At 45.8% G+C, this 20,369-nt stretch overlaps 1 protein-coding gene and 1 long non-coding RNA gene across 3 annotated transcripts in view; one reads left to right on the plus strand and one right to left on the minus strand.

Moving 5' to 3' along the window:
- LOC142899882 (uncharacterized) overlaps positions 1-20,369 on the minus strand; it is a 52,090-nt gene that overhangs the window by 21,964 nt on the left and 9,757 nt on the right. Inside the window, exon 2 of the long non-coding RNA XR_012928819.1 lies at positions 6,820-6,912. This is a non-coding gene — a long non-coding RNA (uncharacterized LOC142899882). The remainder of the gene's footprint in view (positions 1-6,819; positions 6,913-20,369) is intronic.
- On the plus strand, positions 3,201-19,655 carry zbtb7c (zinc finger and BTB domain containing 7C). Of its 2 annotated transcripts, none has more exons than XM_076043767.1 (4): positions 3,201-3,435; positions 15,972-16,710; positions 16,824-17,497; positions 17,858-19,655. In XM_076043767.1, exons 2-4 carry the CDS (start codon positions 15,994-15,996, stop codon positions 18,468-18,470), a joined length of 2,004 nt encoding a protein of 667 aa, XP_075899882.1. In that variant the 5' UTR covers positions 3,201-3,435; positions 15,972-15,993; the 3' UTR covers positions 18,471-19,655. The 2 variants fall into 2 exon arrangements, with proteins under 2 accessions (XP_075899882.1, XP_075899881.1); XM_076043766.1 differs by lacking the exon at positions 3,201-3,435 and adding an exon at positions 10,632-11,146.

Below are 20,369 nucleotides of genomic sequence, written 5' to 3' on the forward strand. Positions count from 1 at the left end.
CCCACAGTGAAACAAAAAAAACAACAACACAAACACACGCACACAACAAGAAGCTATTCATAAAACAGATTCCATCACCCGAAACGTGGCCTGTGAGCTGTCTGACAGATTTGGTGGATGGGATGGTCACACCCACTCCACAGGTGGCAGGAAGAAAGCAGCGGTAGCAGCAGCATGTGGGCGGAACTTTCACGGTTGTTGCTTTGTGTACGCGAGGCTTTCTCACTACCGCACTTATCTTATTCCTGACGCTCACTTGTATTGCGCAACATAAAAAAACAAACTAAAACAATGCTAAAATAAACAAAACCAGGTTATAAGGTGCACATAATTAGGTCGATTTTGATTCTAATGTATGTGAAGAGGTCATTTTTATCCAAGATAAAGAAAAATAAAAGCTTATTTGTGCAAAAATCTGGACTCTGGACAAAGAAAATCCTTATTGCATCTGGTCTGCACTTGACTTGTCTGATTTGGTTGACCTCGCCAAAGGAGCATGATGTCTTTCAAGACAAAATTTTGGTAAATTGAAAAAGAAAGACTGGACTCAGTGTGAACTCTACAGTGATTTTCCCTTTTAACCCTACAAATTCATTTGCTCTAAGGTTGAAGAAAAGACCACTGCTGGTATGGCTGAAAAGCAAGAAAACATGTGAACGTTCAACTTTTTTCGGAAGTTTGACTTCTCACAGTGTCTACCTCAGCAGAAGCAGGAAAATAATGAATGTGAATTTGCAATACTTGGACATTATTTTTCATTACTCTATTATTTACATGAAATTGATGCAAAAGAAAAGTTGGATATAGTGCCACGCTGATTAAAATGAAGAAATTCAGTAAGATTAGGTTGAAATAGGACCTGACATTGCTGTAATTTTCCAGTAATCCTTATGAAAGCTGAATAAATAGGTTTATCTTTGCAGCCAGTTCATAGTGAGGGTATGGTGAATGAAACAGGGAGATAATCACAGTTTGAGAAACTGTGTTTGGGACTAAACAACCTAAAATGTGAGAACTATCCTGTCATGAATACAGCAGACTTTGGCTTGGATTATCAAGGTACCAGTTAAATTAAAAAAAAAAAAACACCTTTGGCTGCATGGATTGAAAACCTCAAGGTTGAATGTTATATCCTTGATTCGCTGCCCTGATGTACCCGACCTCTCTCCATTGATGTTTTGACACGACAAATTTGCTCAGGTACTTCAGCGTCATTGACAAGCTATGAAAAGTTCAGGATACAAAGGGATCCAACCTCTGCTGGGCGTGTACATCTGCAAACAAGAGCGGTGCTCTCAAGGCCGGCCTCTGAGATGGAGCTTAATACTAATGCTGTTGTATTCATAACTCAAATTAGCATGCAGCCACTCCAAAAGTAAGCGTTTGCAAAGCCTAACCTTCTATGTGCTTATAACCAGCAAAATTTCCAATAAGCAGTCCACACATTTAAAGTCGGGCATGATTCACTCTTGTTTGTCTTTTGTGAAATACCACGGATGAGCCCAGACTTGTGTGATTCTTAATTTTGGACCATGGCAGTTGTCAGTTTCAAATCAGTAACAAATAAGCCTTCTGAGCTTTACGTTAGCAGTCTGCCAAATGACATGGTTCCTTTAGAATTAGTTAAATGCATGACATTAATGTATATCTCTAATTTTAACATGGAAGTTCAGTTATTCAAAAGCAAAAATGAAAGACAGCAGAGTCACAAGGAGAGGGTGGTATTGATACATTCAGACCCACAGAGTGCTTTATTTGTAGTCATAAAGAGAATAAATAAAACTCACAATGAAGGAAATGGTTATGCACCATTTCCTTCTGAATCCAATATTGACACACCCTTAAAATAGTTGTACGACAGACTCCTCCACCCACTGCAATCAAATAGATTCACAGGACATACCGCTAGGTCGCGTTGGGGCGTGGGGCTTTGCCAAAAGTACGACCATGAGAATGAAAATGGCTCCTAATATCTAAATTGTGAGTCTTTTGGCAAGTTGTAAGATTTTTTCTTGTGTTGGATCAAAATAAGTGTGGAGGCTTAACAAAGATGCCTAATTAATAACCAACTAGCTGGTTTATAAGTACCTACACCGACAAAAAAAACAACTAAGCATTCAGGTCTTAAAGAGTATTTTGCAGCTGTTGCTAGCTAACATGCTAACAAAGTTGTAAACCGGCAAATGTTATCTATTAGCTACATAAATATGGGTTGGCAATTTCAATCCCTGTTGCATTATGTTGGCAAGATAGGTGTCCCGCTTATCGTTGTCAATAGAACCCACATGACAGTGCTCTACTGACAAAGACAAAGCTACTGGATAATAGCACTGCCAGGCCTGGGTGGGGCGGGGGGGGGGGGGGGGGGTGGAAGTGTTGCAATAACCAGAATTGTCAGTGAAGCATCTCACCATCAACCAGTACATATTCCTATATTGCTGTTTTGGAAAAAATATTACACGATGATAATAATTTTTCTGGATTACATTTGAGACTCATTCTCCGCCTCGGCAGTCAACTTCTCTCATTTCACCCCTTACTCTCAGCAGCATTTACACCTGTGATTACACCCATCCATTATATTCCCATTACGCTGTATTATGGGCTCCAAAGCGGCACAATGGTTCTTACGTCTTGCCAAGTTCGAGCGGGTACACTGACACACACACGTACTGTGAGATGGTGCCACCTACTCCATTTTAATCACATCTTTCCAGGATTTTTTTTTTTTTTTTTCGATATCTGATATGAAGCCCCTCCTGTCTGACACAGGCCAAGGTCCACCCACTGCTTCCACCCTGCTTTACCCAGCAGGAGCCTCTTTCTCATTCGATAATCAGCTCCAATCTCAGACAGCCATTTGTCCTTGCACTTGCTCTTAGCTTGGCCTTTGCCCCAACTAAATGACCCTGAGACACTTGTACAGCCAGAAGGGTTGTTCAAACCCTCCACCCACTCTATATTTCAGAATCAGTTCCAGGAGTTAGCAAGGCTGAGTCTTTATCCCTGCCGTAACCGTGCCGCCCAGTTCAAGCAGGTTTTTAGGCTTGGCCCAAAGTGTGAGTACGTGTGTGTGTGTGTGTGTGTGTGTGTGTGTGTGTGTTTGTGTGTGTGTGTGTGTACGTCACTCCCCTCCCCTAAGCACAGGTGGACTTAGAGGGAACGTTGCCAAATACTTTTGGTTTAGGGTGAGGGAGGGGTGTTGGCTGAGGCTGGTGGGTGTAGCAGTTTTTGTTTTGTTGTTTCTTAGATAACCGTTTCGTGCAATGGTACCTTTCACTCCTCCAAAATCACCGACACACCTTCAGAGCAAATTTCGAGCCTCCGTCTCACCCACTCTTACTTTCACAAGTCTGGCAGGAGCCGAGACGGCGTTGAGTTTCCTGACGAGGGCCGAGCACGCGAGAGAGGAACTGAAATCAAAACTTCTAAAAGGTCAGAAACGTCTAAGTGCCTCTTTCACTCTCTTTCCTTTGCATGCTCTTTTCGCTCCTTCTGCTCGCCGACGTTTTCACGTGTCCTAAAAAAGTCGTAATGAGAGGTTTATATTTTCTGTGTGTTGTGGCAAAATTTCAAAGCGTGCAAGGAGCTGCGGGTTAAGCCACTGAGCGCCAGAATCAGACGGGAGGCTGACCTTCGGTAGAATTTGGTCCCTCTGTGTTTCTGTTCAAAGTGGCAAAAACAGAAAGACTCTTTGTGTCTCCGACTTCATTGGAACAAGACACACAGCGACTATACGGCTGAGGTTATTATCTGAGTTTCAAAAACCTTTCCTGCGCGAGTGTCTTGCACCAGATGTGCATACAGTGAAAAAAAAAAAGAAGCTCCCCGTTCAGTGAGGAGGAAGCCAGTGAATGCATGACAAAGCAGAGCAGATTGACAGGCTGATATCAGAATTCACTTGCATTGTGGCAGCAGCAGCAGTTTATTTAACTACGCAATGACTTATTGTTCGTCATCAGTATCACTGGCCCCCTCTCTGTCATCCCCTGCCAAGATGTAGCCGCAAACATTTTTTTTTTTTTTTACTGGAACTCAATCCAAGACACCTCGTTATCAACACGGCAACAACAGGATGATAATCTAAGGGCCTGGCATCTCTCTCGTCGGAGCTGCTATCAAAAGTCACCGAGGTGAGAAATGTGTAACCGGCCGAGCCTTTGAAAATTCGAGTTTGTGTGGGCATCACGTGTGGGGGAACAGTGTTTCGCTTCTCTTGCTGCTGGTGTCCCCCAGCTCATCTTACTGAGCAGCACCGACGGCTGACGACGATAAAAGATTGTAATTGTAACCAACTCACTGGTTAACCGGCTTTGAACATTGCAGTTTTATGTCTTTTAATCAGATATGCTGGGCCGGAGTAGAATTATTAAGTCAAGTGATCTCCATTGTCATGTTTGTGGGGAAAATGGCACACGTGAGCTGTAGTTAGACGTTTGCATTCAGCGTAGCCTATTTCTTTTAAACAAATGTTTCAGAGTTTCTCACAAATTTCTTTCTTTTTTTGTTTTTGTATTTTACCGGATTCCTTTGTTGCAATACAAGACAGACATTTTTTCAGTTTTTACATCATTGCGTTTGAACCGTCGTAATTGTTGAGTCTTCTGAGATAACAGCAGACGTACGCAACACACAAGCAGCATAAATTCACCCATTGGGAACAATTACGGCGTATCATACTGTGCTGTAGGTGCTCGGAAGATGAATCCTTGCTGCTAATAAACTAAAATTCTTGCACAAAGCTGAATTGGTTTCCCCTGATTATGGAGATGCACACGAGGGGGGAAACTATAGTATGAGAGAAAATTAAATAAAAGTCTGGTGTGTTTGGTTACAGGGCCTCAGGAGTCTGTCTCGTCTAGTTCAGTGTCAGAGTGGAGCAATATGGTGGATGAGGTCGCAACTGACTGACTTGTATCCTTTGGGTTGAATAAAAAACCTTCCAAGGGAGATTTCCTTTATGATTCCGACAATCTCACCTTTAGCCTTCTGTACGTATCCAGTCAACATGTTCCACAAAGTACGTCCGCGAGGACCCGGCCTCGTGTTTCAACACACATACACGCACAAAAAATAAATTAAAAAAATGGAGCGTACAAGAGCATGCGTCAGCACTGCACTGCTTGACGGAGACGCGATTGTTGTGGATGAATGAGGGTGAAGTTTCATAAATGAAACGATGCATGATGAAGCCTGACTGGGTGAATGAGTCCGCACGCCTTCTCCACACCTGACGGCACGTGGGCAGGCAGCAGCGTTTACATCTGATATGTGCCTCCCATGACAAAGATGTTGCGTGTATCTTAACTGCAATTTTTTTTTTTTTTTAAATCCCGCTCGAATAGCTTGCTTAAATAGCAAGGTTGGCCCGACAAAAAGAAGAGAAAAAAAATCCCACTTGTATTCCGTCAATTATATGTATCACGGCTGTGCAACCGCCCCTGTAACCGTCCACCCTCCTCCTCCGTATGGGATGGGAGTCCAGGTTTCTGTGTGTTTGTGTGTGCGTGTGTGTGCGTGTGCGTGTGCGTGTGCGTGTGCGTGCGTGGAGCTGGGCTGGGTGAGTAAGCCGCCCCTCACAGATGAATAGAGGAAGGGAGGAGGCTTGAAGAGGCTGCCGTGGGTGGGAGGCCCGAGCCCTGCCAAAAAAGCTCCTTCTGTGGGATCTGTGTACTTTTGCGTTCCTCACGAAAACACCAGCGCGCCTGGCTCGAACGACAAAGCATCCAGGGAGGCAGCGCGAGGCTGCGCTCCCAAAGGTCGGCTCAATCCGTGGCCCCTCTGCTTTTTAAGCTACATTCTTTCTTTCCGTTTACAATTGCCGCTGTTCTCCTTCTCGGGCTGCGCTGTCGCTTCCTTGTATTTTTTCTTTTCCAAGTGCTGTAAACTAAGCAGTTGACAGGAGGAAGAACACAATCCTTTTCAAGATATCTATGTTGTTATTATTATACTTTGAATTTTTCATTTCTGTGTTTTGCTGGTGTAAAATATACACACAACAGAATTTTCTTCTTGAGAATAGAGGGTTGTTTTTTTTGTTTTTTATATATATATATATATATATATATAAAAGAAGCCTTAATTATTACTTTAATAAAAATCTTTTGTATGCCATAAATCTAAGCTTAAACTCCATTGTTCTAATTCCCAACTCTGCCCCTGGTTTATTCAGGCTAACATTTAAGCCTTGCCGTGGCTTTACCAACAGAGAACCATTTGTCATCCATTCTGAAAATGAGGCTGTCAGCATAATGGTGCTTTGAATGCCAAAACAGAAATCGAGAGAGTTTCCTGGATTAAAAAAAAAACCCAGGCCTCTGCAACCACTGGTAAGACACCTCGACTCGGTGCGAGGAGCCGTGACATCTCGGAGAGAAAAAAAAAGATATATATTTATATATCACTCAAAGTGAAGCAAAATGAGTGGAAAGGAGCTGCTGAAACGTCGCCAGAGTCCAATGTCACTCAGCGCTGGGGAGTGAGGTGAAGGAGAAGAAAGAAAGGGAGGGGGAGAAAAAGAAGAGCGCACGATTTCATAATGTCTAAAAGAAAGATCTGGGTTGAATAAGTGGGTCCACCCACCTGTGTGTGAGAGGCAGCAGCAGCAGCGATGGAACGCCGGGCTGCACGGCGGTTTTAGAGACATGAGTGTGTGGGTTATGCTAGCTGGCCTGCTTATGCTATCTAATCACTGCGAGCGAGGCAGAGAGAGAGAGAGAGAGATAGAGAGAGAGAGAGAGAGAGAGAGAAAGGAGAGCAGCGAGCCTTGATCCACCCACCAACCCCAGACAAACAGCACTTAGTCTGCTGAGGACTTACCCGTACGTGGTCGCCTGCAGCTCAGCGTCCAACGCAGGCGGCGGCGGCGGTGGTGACACACACAAATTCGGCTCAATGGCATCTCACCCGGCGCTGAGGAGGAAGACAGAGCTGTTTGTCAGTGTGGAATCTATGGCGGGTCACGACTGCGCCACAGTGCGAAGCGTGCTCCGTGTGTCACTGGTTTCGGGAGGGAAATGGAAATGAACGAGGGCTCCGCGACACATTTTAAAAAGCGAATTAACCGCATCTGTTTTTTTTTTTTTTTTTTTTTTTTAAGGTGCCATTTTTAGCCCTCTGTTTACAGCTTCCCCTCAAACACACGCTGGGTCCTCAGCCTCCCGCTGGAACTCCTCGTGCTTTGTCGGGCCTTTGTCGCACGTGTTTTGGAAGGGGCACAAAACAGGGCGTGTCGTCGCCACACTGGGAGAGGCATCACGTGCCCAGCGTGACATCACAAAGGGATAGATTCCAAAACTGTAAGCCAGGCGACAGAAGGGAAGGCTGGACTTTTCTCATTCCGGGGAGGATTGCTGGTAGAAACAATCGGTAGCGTGAATTTCGCATAACGCGGGACCTTCCGAATCAGGGCCGCTGCAGAAAGACGGACGAGCCTCGTTCAGAAGAGAAAACATTTAAGCATTTGTCTTCCTTTGTCTCCAATAGTTGGCGGCTGCCTGATCAGATTCATGTCGCCCGTGTGATAATTCGCTGCTTCTCCTTGTGATCACGTGCGGCGCCGTTACCTGTGCGACACCAGAGTGGGCGGCGAGGCCATAAATAGCAAAACCTGTGCGTTGCGCTCGTGCACGCGCGAGTGTGCATGTGGTCCAGAGCAGGCCGCAGCCTCGTGCCCGTGTGTGTGTGTGTGTCATGACAGGCATCTGTCTCCCCTGCCCTGCAGCCTGACTGGTTTTAATTAGGAGGTGCCAGAGCGCCCCAGGGCTCTCCTGCTGACACACACACACACACACACACACACACACACACGTACAAAAGCACCGGCACACATACAAACACGCGCGCATACGCACACACACACACACACACACACACACACACACACACACACACACACACACACACACACACATACACACACACTTACACTACCCGAGGGCAGACAGAGGCTGTCCCGCCAAGGCTGGCCTCCTTCTCGTTATCACTATAAGGAGTTGTCCTCATTCACCCCACGACCCTGGGCTCTCTCTCGCTGTCTCTCGCTCCCTCTCTCTCACTCACACACACACACACACACAAATAAATGCTCACACCAAAACAAATCAGAGTGAAGAGCATTCAGACGCGGCAGCAAGCCGGACTCCTTTTGCATTTACACTGATATATATATATATTTTTTTTTTTGAACACATTTTCCAACTTGGCACAAACACTTAGACGTTGGGTTTACTCTCAGAGGTAGCGCAAAGTTCATCTCGATCACCCATGAAACACTGTAACACTCCTTCCAACCCTGAATATGCAGCTTGTGTAGTTCACCTCCCTTCAGGCGAGGCGGCCAGCGCTGATTAGGGAGGTTTTATAGTGAAGACGAAACAGAAGAAAGTGTGTGTGTGTGTGGGGGGGGGGGGATCACATCAGGTCAGCAGAAAGTAAATGTTTCTGGCTCACTCGCCACATCCGCCTGCAACAAAGTGACTCTCAACAGTCCCGCTACTGACAGACAGGTGTTTGTGTGCCCACACATGCGTTCTTAAGCAACGTTGCATCTAAGTGAGTCCGTCCTTGGACACTGGAGACTGGGGGATGTAGTATCTCTGGACTGTGTGTGTGTGTGGGTGGGGGATGACTGCCTCCCTTTCCTGCTACCCTCCCCAACTCGCAGAGATAAGCGACAAACAAAGCACATGTTGTGTTGTCACGGAGGATGTGTTTCCATTTTGTCTTTATTGTCTGTGTGTCACGCGATTTTTCTATTTTTTTCGCATTCTTTCTTTCCTACTATCAGCCCAATTCAAACCGGTCACCTGGACAGTTACTCAACTTACTCTGGAATATATTAAAAAATAAATTCACAAATTTCACTTGCTTCAATATACTGTTGTTAAAAAAAACCCCATTAACAGGATGTACTTGCGTTATTGTGCTACATAATCATTATCCAAGTTTCATAAAATGGCCCGAAGATCACATAAACAATTCAGCTGTTTATCAAAATATTTTCTCGCAACAATAAATTTTCCAATAAAGTTTGTTTTCAAAGTTACTCATGCAGAAAATTGGGGACGTGGTTGGTTTTTAATATTTTTCTTTACCTCTATCATCAGAAGTTGTGATCTCTCCGATTGAATGAATGCATACCGTGCGACCGCACCATCAGATACGACCGGAAGCGCAGTTAGAGATTGTGAAGTGTTGAGTTGAGAGCAGGTTCGCCAGGACTACAAGATGGCAAATGTTATTCTGGCCGTCTGGCGGGCCGGCTCGCAGTTAGAGGCTAACCCTGTTTATATATACACGGGATGCCAGCGTGAGCTGACCTCAGCTCGGAACCAGCACAAAACAGTGTAAACCGCCGGGGCCATGGGCTGTGGCTCGTTACCTCGAGGGGAACTGGGCGAGGTGCGCACTCCCTGCCGCCTCGTTTGTGCGGAGGCGACAGAGAAATTCGACCGGCTTCCGCAGTTTGATTGTCAGTCACGTCATTTTGAGAGAAAACCTTCTGCGTGATTAACCAGGTTGTACAGTTTTTTTTTTTTTTTTAAGGGTCTATTGTGAGTCACTCAGGACCTAATAATGAAATATTTTGGAAAAAAAAAAAGGTCACGTGGGAAGTCCCAGCGATTCGCAAACCTGCGGCGTCAAAATGGTTTGCGCCGCCTGAGAAAACACGTCTTCGCTCCCTTTTTCTGTTTGCAGCGCCGTAAACACGTTGGAACGCGGCACGGTTCCAGAGAAGCTGCGTCCTGCTCTACTCTTCACATTTCACTGCAATTAAAAAAAAAAAAAAAAAAAAGCCCTCCGTTCTGCACTTAAGTCACATTACACAGATTACACCTCTCTCTGTCTAAACGTCTCCCACAGTCAAAGCGAGCTTGGGAGGGTGCTTAACAGTGAAATTGTTTTTGGCGCGCTCTGACTCAAAACACTACTCGTACGGTAACGTTGGACATCTGCTCCCTTCAACATCTTTTTTTACGATTTGTTTTTTTTTTTCTTTTGGCCGCCTTAAAATTTTTGTAAAAAAACAAACAAAAAAAAAGACAGTCTGGGTGTATTACATTTGCGCTCTTGTTTTCCAGCCGTCGTGGTTTTATTCTGTCTAGGTATTATTTGCCCTAACACAATCGGCGTAGTCTGAATCAGACGACAAATGTTAAAGAAAAAAAGTGTTTTCCAGCAATTAGTCTGTTGTTGTGACTCAAGTTTTTACGGCCGCTGCACCCGTCCAGCAGTGCAGCAGAGCGCTGAACTATCTGATTTGACCTTTTATCTTTCGAGTTTCGAGGTTCTACTAATAAAAGCACTCATGCCCTGCATGAAACAGGTGTTAAACTGAAACTTCGCCTGCAGACTCTGCAGCTCTCTTCCAGCCTACTTTTAGTCTCGTATACTAAAGCTTCAGGCTGACCGACGGAGGTGCACAAAATAGTTTTGTGACTTTTAGTCCCCCCCCTCTTTCGTCTCCCTCCCTCCCATCTCTCTCTCCCCAAACAACCCCTTCCAGTTTCTTCGCCCCGGTCCCTTTATACCAAAAAATCCACTCGAACACAACTAAAAATTCATTTTGTCTGACCTAAATCAGAGGGTGTCTGCGCCATGGGCTTATTACACAGTGCGCTTAAACTTGTGTTGTGGAGGAGGATGGGGTATTATTATCTTCCAGCTACCCACCCTGCTATAAAAACTAGTGGTGCGACATCTCCACAGCGCAGTGCTGCCGCCCTCCCTCCCTTCCTCTCACTCTCTCGCTCGTCCTACATGAGCCACACACACGACAGGGAGCCCGACTCTTAACTCCACGCCAGCTCCTCTGCTGCACAGACACATCCAAGAATCACACTGCGCTCTCCTCCGCTGCTTTTTGCCTGCGTCCATTGGATATTCCTCCCTGGGTGTTTCTTATTCTTTTTTTTTCCCCTCCCTGCTATTCTTTTTGTGAATGGGCATCGGTGGCCAGCGCGGGGAGCTTGTGAATGGACTGACTGACAGACTGGCCAAGAGAGCGGCAGCTGTGTTTTAAATAAATAAGAAGAAGAAGAGAAGAAGACGCGATGCCGAGAGGTCAAGTGAGGAGCAGCGGAGCCTCTCATTAGCGTGGAAATACAAAAGAGACGTGAGGCCGAGTCAGGAAGCTGAACTTACGGTAGGTGATGGGTTGCTGGCAGCTATGGAATGCCGGGGGAACGTATCAAGACATGCGCCACTTTATTTCCAAGCCGGAGTTTTACAGCGTGCAAATGGGTGTGTGTGTGTGTGTGTGTGTGTGTGTGTATATCCGTGATAGTTCATCACAGTGCAGACATGCATGCTGGCAAGATTGTACTTGTGCATTCAGGCACCGGAGCGCATGCATGCGTGCGTGCGTGCATCGCCGAGGAGTCCTCACTTACAGTGTTTATGCGAGGCAGCCGCTTCGGATCGTAAAGGTCTGACGAGGTGAAAACAGGTCAATAAAGTGGCTTAATGACTCGTGTCATCATTTTAAGCCCGAGCGTAAATATTGTGCTATAAGATTCTGGAAATAGCGCGGGCGTTTACGGCCGTCGCTGCACGCCTCGGAGAGGTCAAACGTGGTAGTTGAAGTCGACTTAAGTACATGTTTTGCCTCCAGCGTTAATTACACATGTCAGTTTTTAGATCAGGCAATATCTATAAGACACTGTCCTGTACGTTCCAAAATAAATACTTGCAGGTAATTCATGGAAACAAAGGTGACGTTTGTGTGAGAAGACAAAAACTAAAAACATGTTATGGATCTGATGCCGAGCTAGAAATTACTATTTACAAACGGCGTGTCATCAGCAAGGGGCTCGTACGCCTCTTACATCACGGAGAGACCAAATGACACGAAAGGTAATGAACGACGAACGACTGTTTTGGGTTGGTTTTTTTTTAGTTTTTTTGTTATGGCTGTTGTTGTTGAAAAGTCATTGAAAGTGGAGCTGGATTTTAAAGGAAAAGCACAGTCCTTGCTTGATGATAAAAAAAATAATAAAACTCACACATAGAGTGAATTAAAATTTTAATAACATTTTTTGTAAATATTAAAGTGACTAACACTCCCTGCAGTTCCACACCTACTAAAAGGCCTGTTTTAGTGAGTCAGGAAATGCTGATTAGTTATGCCACAAATTCATTTTCTTACTAAACCACGTGACTTTATTTAATATAATTAATAAAACCTTCCAGTATGTAATGGAAGAACTTTATCTTAATACAAATAACTAAATCTAACTGCTTCTTTCACAAAGAAATGTATTTGATTAATAAAGAAAAAAATCCTTAAGTATTTTTTACTGATATGCATTTGCCTTTCCTCTGACTTCAGATTAAATGGGTTTTTTTTCCACGGCAATAGTATTCCCCATCACCAAACTAACATTTCGAAATAACAGAATTCTGTGCTCTTTAGGCTGCGAGAGATAATGGTGTGTGGCTGTGGGCCCCCCCTGGAGGCTCCACAGATGCCATTCAGAATAAAGCATCTCTTGAGGGAGCTGAGTGGCTCCACATCTCATGACAATGGATTGATTATTTGCTTCACATTATCACAAAATATTAATTCTAGAGACTTTTGGCATTAAAGTAGATAAAATATTGTTTATTTGCTATGTTGTGTAATATAAATGTAGAGTAACGTGATTGACGGTTAAAGAGGGAGGTGTGATTTGAATAAGTCAAAGAATTTATTTTTACTATAATTTAAAAAAAAAACGCCGTTTAAATGTGCGCCGGTGGTCTGATTAATTTAGAAACAACTTTTTAAACAACATTTGTGCTGCTAAATCCTTCAATCTTGGCCCAAACAATTTTTCTCCTGATGAGACACAGACCAGTGTTGTGCAATTGGCATTTTGCGGTGTTTGCCTTTCTAAATTGGCAGCCATTAAAGATGCACTTGGGAGGGAGGGTAAGGGGGGAAAAAAGCTCCCTATGCTGCCTATAGGCTCGAGACGTGGTCATTTCAAAACGCAAACCGAGGAAGTGTCACCGCAGGAAACAGGTGCAGCACTGCTTCACCTGTGATAATGGACTCCCTCGCCGAGTGGGTCAAATGAATGTTTCCTCCTAATAAGGGGGTAGCTTTTGGCTGTCAATACGGCAAATTATTGGCTGTGCAAGTGTCCGTCTGTGACGGCTGTTTTTTTTTGTTTGGTTTTTTTTGGCGAGCGTTGCTGTGGGCAGTTTGTTGACAGAGGTAAAGTCGTGCCTGCCGGTGATTTAGCATGAGGGTCAGGTTGGCTGCGCTGGCCTGATGGGGATAAACTAGGCTCTGGGCTGTTTGGGAGCCTCACGGGCCAAATGAGTGTCTGCCCGTGGCATGGCTGGAGATGGACGTTAGCTGATGATTTGCGGCCCGAGCGGTCAGGTCTGGTCTCGGACCAGTTAGCGGCTCGACTGTGGGCATAATGACAATGCTGCAACAGGGAGAAAGGACGGGGAGGAGGGGAGTGACTAGGAAGCGATAATGCTGGTGCTCAGAGCGACACCAACTCAGACCCTGCCCCCACCTCCCGAGAGGAGACTTTGGGTGGAAAAAGTTATCGGCGCACAGAGACAAGGGCGAATGGAGGTGACACATAATTTGGGGTGGGAAGTGCTGAGTTGAAAGTGTTGGTGACTAAGTGAGGCATGAGCGGAGACGTGGCCGCGGACAGAAAGAGAGAGGCGCATGAGAGGAGAGGGGACGCCGCGCTGGAGGTTTGATAACAGAGCTTTTCGCACAATGTATAAAAATGTACGTTTTAACGCAAAAACCAGTGAGGAAAAGGTGGTGGCGGCAGGTGTCGGGACTGTTACCACTACTCAGTCAAGGCAAGGATGCCGCTCACCAAGTTGTTAACTTATCAATTATGGGTTTGGTAAAAAAATAAATAAATAAAAAAAAATTTAAATAAAAAAAAATTAAAAATAAGAGGCGACTGGAAAAAGAAGTCAGGTTGTCCTTTCTTCACTTGGCACGAGGACTCAGAGGGATAAGGAGGCAAATGACTTAAACAGTAATTATCAGAGTCCTTTCACAAGGCGTCCCCACCCTGGCTGCTGTGACGGGTGGGGGTGTGTGCGCGTGTTTGTCTGTGAGTGAAGGGTTAAGGATGTTGGGCTGATGAAATGTCGCTCCAGGACCTTGCGGTGGGAAAGCCGTGCCCTCCTCCCCGCCCTGTCTATGTGGCACATCCTCCTCAGATCCTCTCCACATTGTAATTAGGGGCCGGCCGCTAAGAGCCTCGCGCTGGCTGGCGGCGGGCAAACAGTGGGAACCGAAGGGGAGTGGCGCTCGCCGGGGGGACCAGGCGAACAAACAGCAACAGCAGCACGTGTCCCACAGTTCCAGGAGTGGGTGGGATGGGTTGAGCCCAAAGAGGGGGAGGAGGGGAAGAAGAGAATGACACCAAGCTGGGCCAAGCCCTCCCCGTCAGACTCTTTTTTTTCCTGCCTCTTATCCACTCAGTGTTGTTCCAAGCGCTGCACTATTGTTTGCCTTGGCAGGCTGCGGCAGGGAGGGGCCCCTCGGCTGGTGTTTGTGCAACCTGTTGGGGAACTTTTAGGGCCATCTGATCTGTCTCACCAGAGATTCTCTCACCTTCTCCCCGTGCACTAACTTTTACGAGGTTTTCTGCACGTCGTGTGCCGTATAATAACATCCTATATTGCATCCTGTCCTTGTGTATTTGGACAAGCATTGCCGCAGGTAATGACCCAGGACTTAGACTGAATTGAATGTGTCTTTTACCTGAGTAATTGTCATGTTTATAATTTCACCAGATTGCCTTGCCATTTTTCTGTCACTCCACTCAATAGTTTTATACAGGGTGTCTGTGGAACTATATTCTATACCACCACCCCCTCTATGACATTTTAATTATGTCCACACTCCATCGATGTCATGAACGTAGCAACAGTTCCCTAGCAACAAGATCGACAAGAATAAACTTTGTGTAAGACTGGTATCCAAGTTGTATACCTGGAGGTGAACTAAGATTTTTTTGAAGCTCTATTTACATGATTATTTTCTTTTTAGCACTCCTAGACAATGGTGAGCTCTGCCGGAGCACAAAAGAGAACGCAAAGGCGCTTACTACCAGTGTGTGTCTGGGTGTGGAGATCTGCACGGTTCAGTCCAGCCCCATTTAGAGCCGGTCAGCAGTGCGGCTGTGGTGAGCGGCCCCAGCATCAAAGTATTTATCTGCACATAACTCCAGTGACCACCGAGTGTGCACGGTTAACTTGAAGATCTATTCATAGATGTGAATGAATGAGTGCCCTGCCAGACGAGGGCTTCTATCAACCATAAGTGTAAACAACAGCACAGTGAATCAACAGGTAGAAACTCGTGCAGCTGGAGGAGCGAGGCTTTTGAAGAGAAAAGGCTTTTTGAATCAGAGGGAAAAAAAAGGGTTCATGATCGTGCTCTGAGTCAGGTCGCCATTAAGTCAAACCGGTGCAGAGATGGCGGTGCTGCAGAGTAAGCGTTTTGACAGGATACGGTATCAAGAGTGCAATCTGACCTCTTTAGTCACTCTCTGTGTTTCTCACCACATCCCAATCTCACAGTGTATTGTTTGAATCAGGTCTCTTAGCGCCGGCCGTGATCGGTTTCATCTGAAGGGCTTCTCCCTCATAATGGACTGAGAAACTATGATACTTCAATAGTAAAAATGAAAAAATAAGTTTGAACAATTCCAGGTTTAGTTAAAAGTCTGAACAACTTTCACTTCAGGGACGATTTTTTTGCTTTAGCTTGGCATCATCATCACCTTCTTGACTAATATTTTATTCCTTTCAAATAGAGAGGAACAAAATATGTTTCCATAATGATATGGCATCACATGACAACAAACAAACTAGGCAAGCAAAAAAAATCCAAAAATGAGGATTAATAGGTACACACAGAATCATTCACTCAATCTGAATGATTTTTGGTCAAACCGTCACTAAACAAACCCTTGTCACCTCCTTTTAACTAGACCGGCAGCAGAGGAGACGAGAATGGTCCATCACAGGGAGGAGGACTTGATCGGGATCCCCTTCCCAAACCACAGCAGCGACGTCCTCTGCAGCCTCAACGAGCAGCGGCGCGACGGGCTGCTCTGCGATGTCGTCCTCATCGTCCACGACCAGGAGTACCGCACTCACCGCTCCGTCCTGGCGGCTTGCAGCCAGTACTTCAAAAAGCTCTTCACGGTAGCCACAACCGCTGACGGCAGGGAGCAGCACCACGCGGCGGCAGCCGTCTACGAAATCAACTTTGTGGCTCCCGAGTCCCTCACGGCCATACTGGAGTTTGCCTACACGTCCACGTTGACCGTGACGGCGTCCAACGTCAAAGAGATCCTGAACGCGGCCCAGTTGCTGGAGATCCCGTGCATCATCAACGTGTGCCTGGAGATCATGGACAGCGGGGGAGGCGGCGACGGCGAGGGCGGAGGAGGGAGAGCGGAGGAGGGAGAGGAAGATGACGAGGAGGAGGAGGAAGCAGAGGAGGAGGAGGAAGAGGAGGAGGAGGATGAGGAAGCAGGCTCGAGAAAGGACGAGCAGGAGGAGGAGGACAACATCAGCGAGAGGTCACTGCAGTCGCTGGAGGCCAGCGGGGAGCGGACGCCGCCAGGGACGGAGGACGCGTCACCTCCCAGTACCTCCACGTACCATCAGCAATTCCAGCTGACGTCCCAGTCACAGTCTCCAGACGCCACGAGAAGGAAGCAGGTAAAGTGCACAGACCTTTCTAATTTGTCAAACTAATCATTTATTCTTTAAAAAAAAAAAAAAAAAAGTACATCTGAATGTCTGGAGGCTGATGAAGACGTATTGTATTGCAGGAGACCATGGAGAGTCGAGCTTTGAAGGATTTCTCCATTGAGTCGCTCCTCCAGGAGGGTTTGTATCCCCGCATGTCTTCCCTGGACAGGAGGGCCAACTTCTCCCCGCTCCTCCCAGGCTTCTACCCCTCCATGTGGGCCACAGAGTTCCAAGCCTTCCCAAAGCAGCTCCTGGAACCTGGTCACCACCAGCTTCCCCACACAGGGACGTCACCGCAAGCCAGGCATCCTCATGTTTTCCCCACCTCCACGCCGGTCGAGACCTCGCGGCCCCTCGATCTTGCAGTGAAAAGAGAGATCATAAAGGAGGAGATGAAAGAGGAAGTCCCGCTCAGTCTGCTCCACGGCAACTTCCTGAAAGAGTTTGTCAACTCAGGCCTGGGCGCCACCATGAACGCCGGGCCGGTCTCGTCAGACGGTCACGGCCTGGGCCCGATAAAAGATGAGGCTGACTTCCGGTCGTACCTGAACTTCCTCAACTCTGCCTCCCACCTGGGAGCGCTGTTTCCTCCCTGGCAGCTGGAGGAGGAGAGGAAGATCAAACCAAAGGCGTCCCAGCAGTGCCCCATCTGCAACAAAGTCATCCAAGGAGCTGGGAAACTGCCCCGGCACATGAGGACACACACTGGGGAGAAGCCGTACATGTGCACTATCTGCGAAGTACGATTCACCAGGTGGGTAAAAGCCACAATTTCCCGTCATCCTCATGCAGCGCAAGCTCAGAATCTGTGTTTATCTCGAACAAGGCATCAGTTTATGTAAAACAGTAAAGTTTGCAGAAAATCCCCCGTTGCCCATTTGAATGAGGTTACTGTGAGGCACGTTACCTGGACAGCAATGTGTTACAGTGGAAAGCCCCCTCCACTGTTTTCTTAGCGCTCACCTACGGTTCTTTGATTTGCAATTTTTTTTTTCCACTTTAACCTAAGTTCAATGTATTCCTCTTGTCTGCCAATGAAACTCACTTGCAACTGACTCTCTCTAGCCAGCCAATGGTTTTGAAAACTTGCTATTCTGCCTTTGTTTTTATTCAGACAAGACAAACTCAAGATCCACATGAGGAAGCACACTGGCGAGCGCCCCTACATCTGCCTCCACTGCAACTCCAAGTTTGTCCACAACTACGACCTGAAGAACCACTTGCGCATCCACACGGGGGTCCGCCCGTACCAGTGCGAGCACTGCTACAAGAGTTTCACCAGGTCCGACCACCTGCATCGACACATCAAGAGGCAGAGCTGCCGAATCTCGAGACCCCGGCGAGGACGTAAACCGGCCGCCTGGCGGTCGGCCGCCGCCGGCAACTTTTTGTGCGCGCCCACCTCGGCCGCCAACCGGTTTGACGAGCACGGGTTGAGCTCGCCGTACCAAGAAGTGAAGAATCACGGACTCGGAGAGATGCTCAGTCTGGGCAATAGGGGCCTGGGGTTCAAGGGTGGAGACGGGGCGAGCAGGGAGGAACGGCAAGCGGAGAGAAAGCTCATCACAGAGCAGGAGAAGGCAGGTGCAGGGAGGCAGAGGGGAGTATTTGCATTCGCCCTGGCTGGTGAAGACATGCTTGCGCATTCCCCATTTTATGCTGCAACCTCTGACCCTTGGACCATGAGACTGGAGCGAGGCCCAGCCATCTCTGAGCCAGCCAAATAAACTGTGTTCTAGAGGTGTGTTGTTTTTTTGTTTTTTTTAAAGGGACAGAACATCTCCTCGATCGCTGTGTCTATTCTGCTCAAGAAAGCAAAGCACCTTTAAAAAAATAAATAAAAATAAACGAACCTTCTGAGTCCTGCTGTAGTGAAAACACAGTCTCACTAAATAGTTTCACAGATGCGATGATTAACAGCTAAGCCCTGTGAATGTTTACAAATATTTCAACAGCATTTAAGAAGAGGCTGACAGCTTGTCACTGCAAAAGAAAAAAAAATCTGTTTCGTGCTGTTGTTTATACCGTTTTCAATGTTTATCGAATAGGTTGTCTGCAATGCTAATATCTAAAGAAAAACGTTGTACAATGCCCATAATTGTGTCCCACAGGATACAAGATTATGCTTTCATACTAAAAAAAAAAAAAGATTTTATATGCAAGATTTTAAACCTGCAACCACAGCAGAACATCGCTGCAGCCCAAATCTAAATCAGATCAAGAGGATTATTATTGCAACAACTTGGTTAGTTTGTTTTGGATTCTTCCGTTTAAAGTGAGTTTTAAGGTTTATTCCAGCAGAGAGTCGGGAATATGCTCTGCGTTGGCTTGTTTCCAACACGACTATGGAGTAATACCCCAGTACAGTCAAATTAATCGCAATGTTTCATGATGTGTTTTTAACCGTCCACCGCCTTGTTCTGATTTAAGCTACTTGTCTGCACTATTGTACATAAGACCCAAGGTTTTTTTTGTTTTGTTTTTTGGCTGTGTTTTGATGTGTATTACGGTTGTGTTGCTAAAGATGCAAAAGAAAGAAAAAAAATTTAAACTGTTCTTAAAAGCATCCATCCAAAGACATGTACTCTGATATCTACCACAGACTTGAAACAGATTTCCTTTTGAGGTTCTTGAGTGCGGGGTCTACAGAGGATGCATATTTCTGATTTATCGGCCATGCTTTAGCGCCATAGTACATATAGTATAGCTTTATGTTTTTCCAGCTGCAACAAATCAAAAAGGTCTCAGTCCCATTTTTCCATACCATGTTCATCTCTGATTTGTGTACAAAGAAGTTCAAAGATGATTTGAATTGAAATGATAAAGTATTTTCTTGCTATTTATGCCTATTTAAATGAATGAGCCTTGGCTATATTTTGCAAATCTGTTTTATAAAGACACTAAATGTTGAACTTTGCTCTTGTGGGAGTATTATTTTCAGAAAATCATTGAATTTGCGTGAGCCTGTGTGTACACGAACGTGTTAATGTGCTTTACTTTAGTAGTAGGTTGTTAGCGATAAAAAGGACTTTTGCCTAGTCCTTGCTGCAAAGTGTTGTTTGAAAAGAAGAAGACCTTTATTTGTATAGCAAATGTAAGGTTAAATAATTGAAAAGCACTGTGTGTTGCTTTGAGGTTATAAAAGCAGCACAAACTCAAAACAATTAAAGTATAGTTGTTTTTTTCATGATGTTGTCTTCAAATGAATTTTTTGATTTAACGTGCGTTGGTTTAATCTTGACTCTTGACTCATCCAAATTTTAATTATGTAGAAGCTAGATAAGTGGATAGCATGGACCACTTCAGTAAATTAAATTGAACATTGCTACGCAAATAGAGGATTTGGTACAAACTAAATTCACAAAACATTTTTTTTTTAAACCGATGAACAGGCAACTTGTCGAGGATGTAACCCCGCCTTCACCCCATGACTGCTGGGATTGGCTCCAGCATGTCCCCGCCACCCTGAGTGCCGGAGTAAGCGGGTAGAGAAGATGAAGGGATTTTCTTACACAAAAGACAAAATGTTACACTCTATATTTACTTGTTCAGAGAGGTGCGACACTTGAGAAAAGGAGAATCGGCATGCAGAGGATGTACGTCTCATGTCGCACCCGCAGAGTTTT

This window comes from Nelusetta ayraudi, unplaced genomic scaffold (assembly GCF_046127955.1).
Source record: "Nelusetta ayraudi isolate G7.1 ecotype Tasmania unplaced genomic scaffold, CSIRO-AGI_Nayr_v1 ptg000076l, whole genome shotgun sequence".
NCBI classification, from domain to species: domain Eukaryota; kingdom Metazoa; phylum Chordata; class Actinopteri; order Tetraodontiformes; family Monacanthidae; genus Nelusetta; species Nelusetta ayraudi.

Bases quoted from the DNA above. Each gene is read 5' to 3' on its own strand.
- zbtb7c (XM_076043767.1), top strand. From the start codon at position 15,994: ATGGTCCATCACAGGGAGGAGGACTTGATCGGGATCCCCTTCCCAAAC. The intron at 16,711-16,823 runs GTAAAGTGCACA...ATTGTATTGCAG, and splicing joins ACGCCACGAGAAGGAAGCAG to GAGACCATGGAGAGTCGAGC. The intron at 17,498-17,857 runs GTGGGTAAAAGC...GTTTTTATTCAG, and splicing joins TGCGAAGTACGATTCACCAG to ACAAGACAAACTCAAGATCC.